The sequence below is a fragment of the Meleagris gallopavo genome, chromosome 12 (genome assembly GCF_905368555.1).
Source record: "Meleagris gallopavo chromosome 12, MGAL_WU_HG_1.1, whole genome shotgun sequence".
Lineage (NCBI taxonomy): Eukaryota > Metazoa > Chordata > Aves > Galliformes > Phasianidae > Meleagris > Meleagris gallopavo.
The window spans coordinates 16,722,246-16,736,232 of NC_139415.1; the positions used below are offsets into that span (position 1 = coordinate 16,722,246).

General features: G+C 41.2%; 1 protein-coding gene across 1 annotated transcript in view; it reads right to left on the bottom strand.

The window, feature by feature from the left end:
• Nucleotides 1-198: 198 nt before the first annotated feature.
• The window catches only part of CERS3 (ceramide synthase 3), a 38,723-nt gene continuing 24,934 nt past the window's right edge, over nt 199-13,987 (bottom strand). Inside the window, exon 11 of the mRNA XM_085234392.1 lies at nt 199-336. Coding sequence (XP_085090518.1) covers nt 205-336 — 132 coding nt within the window. The 3' untranslated portion in view covers nt 199-204. The remainder of the gene's footprint in view (nt 337-13,987) is intronic.

Here is a 13,987-nt window from a genome sequence, read left to right on the forward strand (position 1 = left end):
AAGCAATGATTCAGAAAGTGGGTCATTAACACATTTTGTCATCTTATGCAATTTTCCCCTCCCGTATACTGGGCTTTTTTCCAGGCCCAGTAGCCAACAATAAATCAATCACAGTGTCTCCTAAGCATGTTGAATTAAGTTTTATCCCATAAGTTGGGTTAGAAACAGAGTAGAAATCACTGCAGGAGGTGAGGCAGGAGGGGGCTAGTGGTGACCGCTGGTAAGGAGATGTTTGCCTGACCCACAGCCATTCTTATTGCTGTTCTTTGTGGACTCCTCTTCATTATCTGTAACAGAATCTTCTTCCTCTTCATCACTCCGGTCATCTTTCAAGTCCTATGGAGAAGAAAGCACCATGAGCAAATTCTATACTTGCAGTATTTACTGTCAGATAAGTTGCCAGATTGCTATTAGTGCAATCAAAAGGCCTGTGTATGCTACACAAACAAGTTACTTCTTTAAACATGAACTGTGTGTCTGGATCTTTACAATGACTTTGCAAAAGCAGTCAGTTAGCTCCATTAGTCAGGAGCTCCCCTTTGTAATTGCAAAATGAAGAGATGGTGCAGAGGAGTTTCAGAAAATGAGACATTCTGCCTCATCCTCTAAAGACAAAACTCCTCAATTTCTTCAGAAAATAATGTGTGAGAGGAAACAAATGAAAGGGAGCTCTCAAGACGATCCTAGCAAAATTGCCCCCCCAGGCCACCTCCCAAAAAGATGGAGGGTGACACTCAAGGACAGACCAGCTAACACCAATTTAATCTCACAGAACCTAACGTTCTTCAGACAAAATTACCTCTGTGGGCCTGGCCCAGCCATTTGACCTCTTCCTGCTTGTTTTTGCTTTCCCTTGTAAAGCATTATAGTAATCCCTGGGTGCTGTGGGATTAATTAACAATCGTGAAGTGTGGGAAAGATGAAAAGAGTATTGTATAAAAACTAAACATGATGAATAGTCTCACTCAAACACAGTAGTTCAGAGGCTGCCTGCTTCTGACAGGTGTAAACTAAACAGTGACTGGCTGTGCCAGCATCTCCTGGTATTAACGTCACTCAGAGAGACTTACTGACCCTAAAATGCTGTATATATCATACCAATATTTGTAAAGGGAAAGCCATGTCTCTATACAGCTTTGGACACACATAATACATCTTTGACATATCACCCTGCTAAGGGAATTGCCAAGGAGAAGAGGATGGTTGTTTCATTAGCAGGGATGAAAGGGGGGCCAGAGGCAGCTTGTCCTTGAGTAAAGTAATCCTGTGCAATTTGCATGGTACATAAAATATCCCATTCCTCTCTTTTAATTCTCATTTTCTACTATATCATAAGACCTTACAATATGTTCAGGACATTGGTCCAAACAATCAAGGCTTTGGCATTTAAAACTAACTCCCTAAAACAAGCTCAGAAGAGCACTACCTGCCTCATGGAAGGAGTGATAACTGCTCTGCTGCCTCCAGGTAAAGATGCTGTAAGTCAAATAAATGCTTCTTTCCGTCCACATGGGTGAGCAAGAGCAGGAACAAGGTAGGCACTTATGAAATCTCCCCCAACTCCCACAGTTTCCTATGTCTAGCAGCCACCACTGGTGGCCTCTTCCTGTGACTTGACTCTTGTCTCCTGGATTCAGTGCAGTCTTTGAACACACACAGCACTCCAGGGGAAAAGAGACACGCACAGAATGCACTGCTCCTTTTGTTGGTTTTGATAGTTCTTGAATTGGAAGAGATGGGTAATTACAGTCTTCCCCTCCCCAGCATCTCATGATTTAATAGATAACTTCTCATCTAAAGTCAGGAGTTTCCAAGTAGCTGAGGATCAGACCCTAGCCCCCTCACACTGTGACTCACACTCTAAGCATTAACACCAGGGTATCTAGCATGTTCATGGAAATTCCTGAAGTCTAACAGCCAGCTATTGGTGGTGTCAACATTCACATACTGAGGACTGCAGGTCCTGTGGTGCCTTTTTTTCCATGCATGGGTATTCGGCCTGCAGTGCTGCCCGCTAAAGGAAGATCCAAGCCTTTTCTTCATCACAGAGGAAACTGCCTGTAGAGCCACATGCTGGATCTGACAGGTACGTCAGCTCTCGCGCAGACAATCTGCAGGCTACCTGTACAGCTACACTGCAGACCACTCCTCTCTGGACAAATTTATTTTCCTTGCCATCCACCCGGATCTCAACCTCAAACAGGCTCAGACTACATGCTCTTCCTGCTCTGGAGCGATGCACCAAGGTCAGAGATGAGATGCAGAAAGGAGAAAGCAGTGTTGCCCTTCTATCTGCTCTCTGAATGAACCAGCGGTTTCAGTTAGCCTGCTGGTCTGGAGGTCTTTCTTAAGCACCAAATTCATACAGAAAAAATAAATGACAGCTCAGTAATAACTCATCCCATTGCAATCTCATAACCCTTCATATATTACATTCCTAGTAAAACATATAGGACTAGAAAGAAAATTAAAGCTTCAACTGTCTCATCAGAAACTATAAACCTCCTGGAGCTTTTCTTTTGCCTTTTCCCTAACAACATACAAAGGGTATCAAAACAAACAAATCTTATTGTAAGTACTGTAAAATAAACTTGGCACACCATCAGTTAGAGAAAAGGAAAGACAGCCTTTCTCACACAAACAATTTATGAGGTTCTGCCTCTTTCAGATCACCTCTGTTACTCCTGCTGGTTATGTGTTCTGTATTTGCAGTTAAAGACAAATGCTTGGGGTGGGGGGAAGTTACTTTTTTGCCATCAGAAACATTTCAGTAAAAAGTGCAAACCAAAGCAAAGTATACAGTGATGTAGCATCTGCTGGACTCCCTGCAAGAATTCTCATCTCCTTGAGCACTGTCCAGCTGCGGCAGAAAACACACAGGATGACAAGGGGAGGAGTGCTTTTGTGCTCATTGCAAATGGACTCGGAGTCAATAATGTTCTTGAGATCATAGCTCATTTTGAGCACCTTGTTGTGGTCTGCAGAAGTTGATGGAACTTAAGAATGTGCTTAACAACAACTGCCAATCTGCTTTACCTCGAGTGGTAGCTGATATGACACTAACTTCTGTCTTCTGTAGGAATGACCTGGTATTTCCAGCATGGAAGTGGAAGCTCAGATAGGATTTACTTTCCAGGTTTAATATTGTCAGCTTGGTTGCTATCATAAAAGGCACAATGTGTAATAATTAAAAACATGTAAACATTACCATCCAGCACACTGGAAATCCTTGCATTTGAAACAATCTCTTACATATTTTGAAGCAGGAATTGAATTTCTTTGTAGTCTGAGACAATCATTATGGAGCAAATTTGTTTTTATCAGGGCAGGAGTTATGAATCCTAATATGGATCGAGAATAAATGCTGCTAAATAGAATCTACATTTTGGTTCCTTCAGTCACAAACCTGCTTCCTGACCTGGTGCCTTTGAAACTTGCTTTGGAAGAGTCTGGCTGTTTTTGTCTAGCTTGTTTAAGCAAAGGGAATGCAACAGAAGTTATGGCAGAAGAGAACTTGACATTTCTGTAGTTTCATCTGTAATTGCAAAACCAAGTAGACCTGACATTGCAAACTGTGTAGCATAGCACTATAAACATATCAAGACACCAAAAATAAAGTTTGTGTCCCTGACCTAAGAACAAAGAAATACGTAGCATTTCTAGGATCTGTCCTTGCTTTAATACTAAGATGTTTTCTCTGCCATTCTCACATCATAAGTTACCGCCATGTTTTCCAACGCAACATTGTGCTTACTGTCCCTGAGCAACAACAGATGAATATACTATCAGAAACACAAGAACTGGCAAACTGTAAATGCAACTGAGGCCATCAGTAATATTCAGTGCTTTGGTTTAATGGCATCAGTTGAATTTATTACACTTTAAATGGTTTGAGGTAACAAACAAAATGGACGTGCATATTTTATGTTCTGGATGACTAACCAATTTAATCTTTCTAAATGGATGAATGGTTTCAAGGTTTATGAGAAGCAACACTAATGCTATAAAGTCTGCAAGAGAGCCATTTGTAGTGAAGCCAAAGCCGCAAACTTTTATAATCTTTTTTCCTTTTGTTTAACCCTTCCACCTGCTGCTCAGTCTGCCTCTTTTAGTTAAATGAACCGTACATGCTAAGGTAGTTTTGTACATGCTAAGGTAGTTTTGGCTTCTTGCATTTCACTTCTGCTACAATGTGCATCATTCAAGCCATTAGCACTGCATCTTATTACACAAATGGGAATGGATCTTCTAAGAGGATTCACCAAGGAAAAAGGCTTGAAATGAAGAGAGGCAAGCTTAAAAGGCTATTTCCCAGCCTCTTGTAGGCAGAACAGCATTGGTCGAATGTCAGTCTAAACTAACTTTGCAAGAGTGTCTCTCAATAAAGCATTCAGAAATCACTTCCTTCTGACAAACTTTTGGCGCTGCTCTCTTTCTACTACAGCTGCTAAGAATGCTGGGAGAAAGATACAGCAGTGCTAGAAGGCAGACAGAATTGTAGCTTTGTGCTCCCATGTGCTGGTGCTAACATCTGATCCTGGCAGACACCATCCTTCTCTCCTGCTCTGCTTCACAGAGGCAGCCGGCACCTCCGTCCGTGGGCACAATGAGATATGCAGCCATGGCTTTAGATCTGCTACTCAGTAGTTAAAGTGAAAAGTGTTAAGAGCAGAGGAAAAAAGTGTGCCGAACAGTATAAAAAACAGACAAAAAATATATTGTAGCAACATGGATTGATCCCACAAACAGTGAGGAAGACTTAGCAGCATGCCTTCTATGTTCTCAGAAGGGGACGGGGCGCTTAGTAGCAAATGCATTGTTGCTCCATGTGGAGTAGTACTGACCAGCAGGTCAAGATCTCAAAATGGAAGCAGTTCCCAGAACGACACGCTCCAAAACAGACATACCCACTGAAGCATCACGGAGAAGAATCTGGGTAACCTTGCACGCTTTCGAGGCACGTTCAGATTTGAGCAGAGGAGGTTTCTGCAAGGAAGTTCAGCTCCTACATTTTTTTCATCCAGCTTTCAACGTGGCCTCTCCTGACAAAGGCACATACTTTTTGGAGGCGTGCAATAGCTTAATTTGGCACTATGAAGGCAATAGCAAAGCCTCTGCTTTACAAATTCATGGTGTAGGCTTGGGAGCACCACGGGGGGAGTGTTTGTTCATCTCCTTGTTCAGCTAAACATCTGAATGGAAGAGAAGGATGATAAAAAGGCTTGCTGTGCCATACTTCAAGCACCAGCAGGTAAGGACATGCTTTCAGCCTGAACTGGCTACAGCTAAAGCCATCAGGAATCCTTCAGTAACTTTTGACAGACTCTCTGAACGACATCAATCTCAGCACAGTAGTACCTGCCACCAAAAGTCAACTCCGAGTGAAAACTTGACCCCTGCAACACATGTGTACCTGGACAGAAACATTATTTAAAATACTAGAAAATAAATAACTAGCAGTAACTAAATCCTGAGCCTTTTACTCAATCATTTGCTTCTTGATGCAGAACTTGGCATGGAGGAGCCCTGCCAGGTACATTGGCGTCCACATTTTTTTCTGATTGTGTTAAAAAAAAATAAATAACTGTAGACATGCACTGATTCTAGAAACCCTCTGACTCCCATTAACACCTAAAATAGTCATAATCAAAGAGCAGTTAGACTATTTCGAGTGATATTTCTTAGTGCAGACTTAAATCCTAGATATCGATACCTTTAAATGCCACAAAGTTTCAACGTGTCCAGTATACCTTGATTACAGGCCAACATACTGTGCAGAGGCAGAGACCTCCATGAGGTCCAACAGCTGCCTTGCCCTGAGCTCATCCACGCTGCTGTAACTGCACCTGTTTGAGTGCACCACTTTTTCACTCCACCAGCACAACCCCAGCTGACATCCATCCCTTCTGCAGCTGACAGACCTCACCCTGTAATGCAGGCTGCCAGTCAGCTCGCTGGAAATTGACCCTAAGAACAGCCCTGCACCTGAGATCAGTTAGATCATATCCTTGCACAGGCATATGCTAATGTGATTAACGCGTGCCAAGACAGACATCTTTCTTCCTTTTTATTGTTAAAATACAGATCACAGCAGCATGGCTCTGATAAGCACCAAACCCACAAGCAGCCTATTGATCTTGTAAACAGCAGGAAGGGTCTCTCAGAGGTGGCAGTGCTGCAGCAAATACATTTGGGCCTTTCAGGTTAAGCGTAATTTACTTCCACGCAGCTGACTGGATTTCTTCTGCCAGGTACAGACATACAAAAAGGAATTCAGAACTGATCCTGGGATCGTTATGTCCTCTGATTCAGTCAAATTTACATTCGTGGATTTTCAAATATTTATTTTTCTCCTTCAGTCAAAATTTCCCAATTCTTAAATGTATGCTTTGTTAAAATCAGCGTGCCCTAAATCTCATTCTTCAGGAATAGTTTTGTTTAAACATCTACAACCACGCTGCCTAGATCTTGACTTTTCAACGTAACGACAATAAATTCCACAGCACCTGCACACATGGGAACAGCTTGCACTACGAAGATGAAAGCTATTAGCAAGGTCAGCAACCACTGGCTCAAATCAAAGAGATAATAAACAAGAGAGATAATAAAAAGTGAGTCCAAATAGATAGAAGGGGGCTACTTTTCTAACAAATAATACTATAAAGTTGATGAATCTCTGAGATCAACATATTTAATTTGACTTCAGCTGACATATGACTTAATAAGCCTTTACTTTCCTGTGGAGACTAAGCAATATACATTTGGATTCATGCAAACTGCTCTAAATTTCCAGCCCGGAAGACTTTCTTGGCAAATGTATTTCCCTTTTCAGCTTATACACACCAGGCAATATAAATAATGCTGATCTTCAGAGGCACGGTTGGACTCTGCTTTCTGCAGTTAGGTATGAAGATACAGAATCTCTAGATTAATTGCAGTGGACATCTCACAGGCAAAACTCATCTTACTGAACCTCTCGTTTATGGAACTCTCATTTCCCAGGTTTTCCACTTCCAGTTTTCAGAAGGAACTCAAAGACGTGAAAAACAAGTGAAACATTGCATTAATTTCACACATATTGAAGAAAGCAGCCTCATAAAAACACATTACTGTTAGAGAACATGCCTAGGATTTGGATGGAAGGAGTAAATTTAACTTGAAAAATGTCACTTGTCTTGTCACTCAGCAAACCACACCTGTGACTGGAGCTATAATACCTCAGCTGATCAGAAGACATAAATCATTGTTTACAGTTAATCAGGTACTCTGTGGTTTCAATGAAGTCTGCTGGCTGTTTTATTGAAATCCACTAACTAAACCTTGCACTCAAGTGCATGCGACTTTACGATAATGTCAAAAGCCCAGGAGGTACTGAGTGAGTCATAATGTCCCACTGCTTTTTGAATTATTCCAATTTTAAATCCACAGCTGGCAAAGAAACAAAGAACAATATAATAGGCATTTGATGCTGTTCTGTATAGTGAACTTTTTTTACCCTAGCACAGAACTTGCATTAAGCCAAGGAGTTCAGTGTTCTGAACCTTTATCAGAACATGCACTTTTATTCCTTGCAAATGTTTCTTTGGCTACAAGACAGACGATCAGACACTCGCACTGTTCTCACTTAGCGAGGTGTGATGCTGCACTTAAGATGGATGCTTTGAAACAACACAGCTGCTGAAGAGCATTCTTACAGAGCCTCACAGCACTATGAAGCTAACCTGAAACTATGAAGAATGCAGCTCTGAACAACAGCTCCTCTCTCCTATCCAATGCATCCATCAGGGAACTCATTTCTTTTTGCTGTGAGGAGCTTGTTCCATTCCTTGTGTGATGTACCTCAACGTTGGCCCCACACTTCAAAATTACTAATCTGATTTTCAAGTCACAAACCTGATACGTAATGTCTTTTCCTTTTGCGTTCACAGCAGTATGCATGATACATAAAATCATTGCAGTACAATATTCCTAAGCACCCTAACATAAGTATGGATGCAGAATTCTTCAAGCAGTACCTAATGAACAAAGCTTCTTACATAGCATTAGAAGTCCTGAGATTTGTGTTTTTAAGTTACCAGGAGAAGGGCTTATTTCACTGGTGTCTAGCATTCTGAACGTTGGGTATTGCTCAGTGCACCCATCCAGGACCACTCTGGTACCAATAAAAAGGAAACACATCTCTCCAGAGGAGGACCTGCTCCACCACCTTGCTGCCTTCAACACTGGACACAGTGAATTGCACCCTCTTTTCCTTCATGTTTACAGTGGGACCCTTTAACTTGAGCAAGCATAGTTTTTATATGACCAAAAAGAGGCAGGACAAATCCCACCCTCGTATGCTTCAGATCCTCCTGCATCACCCCCTGATGAGAGTGGTACACTGACCAGGTTTGTTAGTGTATTTTCTGATGATCTGAACTCAGCTGCATGCTGTGCCTGGTCGAAAGTCATTAGCTGTTCAAGAGTCAAGACTGCTCCTTTTAAGATTTCCTGCCTTCTTTGCAATAAGGATTCTTAAGGATTACGGAGCACTTCCAGGTCTACCTAGGGAAACATTTACTTTAAATCCAAGATACGGCAATTTCATTTCTAAATTGATATTAATCTATCATTAACTAGCTTTATTTCAAATGTATTTAAAAAAAATAAAAATTGATTCAGCAGATTGCAATACTATACACCCCTCTGAAAGTCTGAGAATTATTCATCTAATAAGAAAGTCTCAATTCAAACCTCTGCAACGTATATTAAAAATAGCAAATGAAAGCATAAAAAGCTCTGTAGAAGACCTAGGGTTTGTTCTGTGAATTGATTTTTGGCAACTGGAAAAATAAATACATATGCACACTATTATATATATAGTTTTAATATAGGAGCACTTATATAAAACTAGCAACAAATGGAACATTTCATAAATATTCTCTAAAATTAAAAGATATGAGCAGTTAATAAGAGATGCCAGAAAAGCTGTCAGCAAATGCCCTTCTGTGAATGCTAAGGCAAATCCATGAATTATAAAGCAGAAGTTTTACTGTTTCTTATTTATCTGAATTAGAAGGCTTCACATGAAAAAAAAAAAAAAAAAAAAGGAATGTCATTTAAGACACAGATTTATTACAAGTAGAGCTGCCTCGTGTCAGACACAGACATGCAGAGAGAGGGCTGGTGGTGGTTGTTCAGCCAGATCCATTGCTGGTAAAAACTTACACAGTCCCACAGACTTCAAGTAGAGCTGCTCATTTATACCAGCTGAGAACCTGGCCCCATCTCAACACTGCAGATTTCTGTGCTTCTGCTGAGCTGGCCAGGGCAGGAAGCTTTGCTTTCAGGACATACAGTTTTGATCTGCATCTCCTACTGAAGTAAAACTCAGATTTGGAAACAATAAACTAGCTAAGAGTTTTTTACACAGCACACTAGGCACCAGCACAGCCTTGTTCACGGCACAGCTGATAGAAGAGAAGCAAAGGCAGCATCACACACCTGATTTGTTGAGATATGGCCAGAGGACCAAGTCTGCTCCTGCAGAGCCTTATTATGTGTGCAGAGCGGAAAAGTACTCTGTCCTAATGCTCCCACCCCAGTGTAGGTTCACAAGCCCATCAATTGTAATCAAATGCTTGGAAATATTTTCCTCAGTTTCTCATTACTTCATTCCTCCATAATGGTGTTAACAGTCCTTAATGTGCATTTTCTAAACTTGATTTTTATGTAATATACAAATGAAAGGTGGTGTGGAATAAGAGGCATTCTAAACAGAGTCAGTTTAAAGAAAAATAAAATCCAGCAGAGAACATGATTGCTGTTTTGAAGTGTAAGTCGCACGTTTCAGCCTAGAGTACAACAAGCCTCCCTGGAAGTCACTGTTCAGCTGCTGATCCCATTTCATAATCTGGAGTCAAAAGCAGAAACTTAACCAGCAATCTGCCTCCTAGCTGACGGAGCCAAGGGAAGGCCAAAGGGAGCAGCTGGTGCTCTTGGACCAGCTCATGACAGTTGTGCAGTGAAGAACTGGTGGGTTTTCCTCTTTAAATCCCTGCTGGCTTGCTTACTTTGACAACAGATGTTACTGAGGTCAGTTTTGACTTCAGTTCTCCAGCAAAGATAGGAGTCCACAGCTCCCCTTTTTGCCTACCGTCATGAATACCAGCCAGCAAACATCCTACTCCTTTGTGCTTTCTCCTGCCTGCCTCTCAGCCCTCCTCCCCAGATGAATTTGGCAGCATCAAATGAGATGTGTAGCCAGGCTTTGGGCTTAAGTGGAATGCTGTAACAGAATGGGAAATACACAGATGAAAGAAAGTCATAACAGGAAGCCATTTCCCTGTTCAAGGGCTTGAGCCTTCATGCTGCTGACCTGGCTGGCTAGCCCCCATCTCCAGGCTATTAAAAAACCTCACATCTCAAAAGCAGTAATTTGAATCAACTGGGAAGATGCCCAGATAGATTGATCTTCATCTCTGAGGGAAAGCTTCCATTTGTCCTGCTTAGATACCCTCATAAGAAAAGATTCCTCATAAGAAAAACTGCTATAAATGTTTATCCATAGAGAACTAAGAAATTCAACTTCTCCACAATCCATTTTCCTTTAAAATGGGGGAAAGGCAGCTCCTACTAATCCAGTTCCATCTGACTTGAGTCTATGCTACCCCTCACTCTGAGCACTCAAACTCTGACACCCAACAGGTACCAACCATTCCCAGTCTAGAAGGTAACCACAAAATCTCCCCGTAAGCTTTTCAGCACTTCTCAACCCCAAGCTGTCCATGAAATTGCAATTTATAAGATTATCATTATCCTCTACAGTAAGCTACTGCTTTTAGGAGAACTGCTTGGAACTAAGGCACGAACATCTCTCTGGTCTGCTCTGTGAACACACTGTCTGCCACAGGCATGGTACGGGCTTAACAAAGCTCAGACAAAAAGGAAACAGAACAGAACTTCAGCGCCTCTAGTTAAGGGAACTAAACTCTGTTCTCTGATAAACTCCTGTAGAATCACATTTTACTGAAATTAATGACTTTTTCCTGTGTTAATTCTCATTAAATTTCATTTTATATATATCTTTTATATATTATATATATCTTTTATACATATATATAAGAGATGATGTCCTGAAAACACTTTTCCACTGCTAAAAAAAAAAAACAAACCTACAATCTGACTTCTTAGAGTTGGGTCAAGTGCTGTGCATGCCAAAACTCAATATACATTTCATTTCATACTTCATTTTCACATCCCAGTAATTGCATGGTGCACAAAAGTGCAGCACGGCTGCATACAATCAGGGTCACACTGTGACCTTTTGCAGATGAAGTTAAAAGTCGTGGTTTATGAGCTGGGAGCAGTCAGGCTGAGTTCACCCTCGGTGCCTCCCCTGCACACCAAAGAGCACACAGCTCAAGCATATGAACACTGGTTCCAATTTTATTTGCCACGAAGGAGATTTAAAATGTAACCTCTTCAAAGGCCATTCTACTTTCATGTTACATAGGCCTCTCTTCCCCCCATGGTTTTAAAAATAAGATTTCTGTTTGGGATGAAATATCACAGGTTATTGCACCGCTCCACAAGAAGGTCTGCGCCGCCGCAGCTGTCAGAGCAGCACAGTGCTCGCGGCCAACAGAGGCAAACCCACAGATCTCAGCCACTGTGGATCCATGGTCTAATTGCAAAGGATATAGCCCTGATTCCAAAGGTAACTAAGGAAAACAAAGCAAGTGCCATTTGGTGCTTAAAGTTGTTATACAGAAGTCTCGGCTTCCATGGAAAAATGTTTAAGGTCCTGCAAACAAAAGAACTGGAAAAATCATTGCTTTCAGTACATGTGCTGAGGGCCTATGTGTAATGAACATGAAAGTTGCCACCCAAATTCAGAACTGAAATTTCATGCTGTCAGGTCCCACATGGTTACGAAATGTATTTAAGATTCAAGTAAATTACTAAAAATAAAAGTTCTACTTGATCAAACACACAAACAGAGGAATAAACAGTAAGACAGGGCCCAGGGCAGGAAAGCTCTGCAGCAGCTGAGGTGAGTCTGAACAGCATCAGCTAAATGCAGTCAGGTGGCCTCTGGGAACTGTAGAACTTAATTTGAAAACAAAGGGTTAAAGCAAGTCTCTGAAGAGGTAAATTCACAACAAATAAGGCAGAATGCAACATAGGGCAGCACATGTGCAGGTGTAAAGAAGTGTTACTCTTCAATATAGGCAGCGGGGCATGTTTTACAGGAGCAGGTTATGTCTGCATCCCAAGGGATTTTCAGGCCTTGTCTGTGCGTTACTATTAAAACACACGAAGTATTTGAGCCCACGGGCACCCTTTAAGGAATACAGCATTACTGGTATACATCATTTTGATGCAGAAAAGGAGTCCTGATTTCAGGAGTCTTTATATGGCTAACCATATTCACAGCAAGGGCTGTGCTGGCACCCTGCTATCAGTACATGAGAAAGAAGGAAAGAAAGCTAACTTGAACTGGCAGAATTATCTCAGAGCAAGAACAGCCTTCAGACAGCACAAAAATGCCAAAGTTGAAGAACAAGTGCTGGCAGCAGCAGGAGAACCACAACAAGTATTTCACAGCTCTTATGACAGCCCCCAAATAGTATTTTCTTATCATTTTCAGCTATCTTACACTGCCATGCACCATTCTTCCAACATTAACACTCACTGTTCCCTTGGGAAGTTGGACTGAGTAAGAAATGAATAAACCATGGACAAGAATCTGTCCAACCATAAAGCCTTAAAAACTCTTTTTAAATGATTGCAAAACAAAGGAATACTGAAGTTTTGAATACTGAAGTTTTTCTTTGAGAAAGCAACAAGTTCATAAAAACCTGGTCTACAGCAGTGCAGGATCTCACTGGTCTTTTCTTCTTTAGAAAGAAGAAAGAACTACAGCTGAATTACTAAGAAGCTCTTTGCCTTCATTTAGGACAGTCTGACAGCAACGAAACAAAAGAGTAAGAAAATACCTTGCTGGTCACATTGCAGTCTGTAAAAAGCCTACTGTTACCTTTTGCCATTGATGGACTTTGCATCAGCCCTGAAGTATCTGAGTCATGCGGACACCATGCCCATTTCCTACAACTTACACATATTTTCAAGATTTAAAACACCGTAGTCTCAAAACCTTAAACTCAATTTGTAATGGTTTTAACATATATTTTACGTCTTAATTTGCCATAATAACGTGGCTATAAGCTGCTGTCATTCGCTCCCTTTTTCTGACCTTGGAAATAAAACGTTTAATCTCCATGGGATTTTCCTGGCGAGATATTTTAAATCAGTGCACATGTACATACTTCTCTATATGTTTTTTCAATTTTCCTAAAATATTCTCATATGTGCAGACATGATGACTAGACATGTTTCAGTGGTTCTTGAAACTTGATACAAGTGGGTAATTTAACCATGTAATTGAACAATATTACAGAAACACACGGAGTTTCCTAGCAACAAAAGGCCTTGGACACCAAGATGGCAGCCAGCAGCTAACATTGCGATTGCCTGACCTAACTTGAAATGAAATCACACTGAAAAAGGGCCTTCTCCCTCCCACTGCAGAACTGATCTAAGATAAATGGCTGCAGGTCTTACCTCGAAGGGCTTACGTGCCTATGTCTCACTTTTAAATGGGCTCATAAAACGTTCTATCATAAAGGACATTTGGGTTCATATTCATATTATTGTTATTTTTTTGTTATTTTCCAGTTTAAGAACAACCTTTGATTCGAAAAATTCAATATTCATGTTCCTTCAGGTTTAACTCCATAGAAACAAAGAGCTTCCTAACGCAAAGTAGCTGAGCATAGCTTAGTTTGCCACCATGGATTTCCCACTTGCTAGGGCATTCCTGGACAATGAGTTTGAGCAGTGCTGCTCTGTGCCATCAGCTCAGCTGCTGCTGACTGCCTGAGTCAGCAGGACACAGAAGAACAGGGCAGAATCCTGCACCCATCTTTCCTTTTTTCTCATGTTC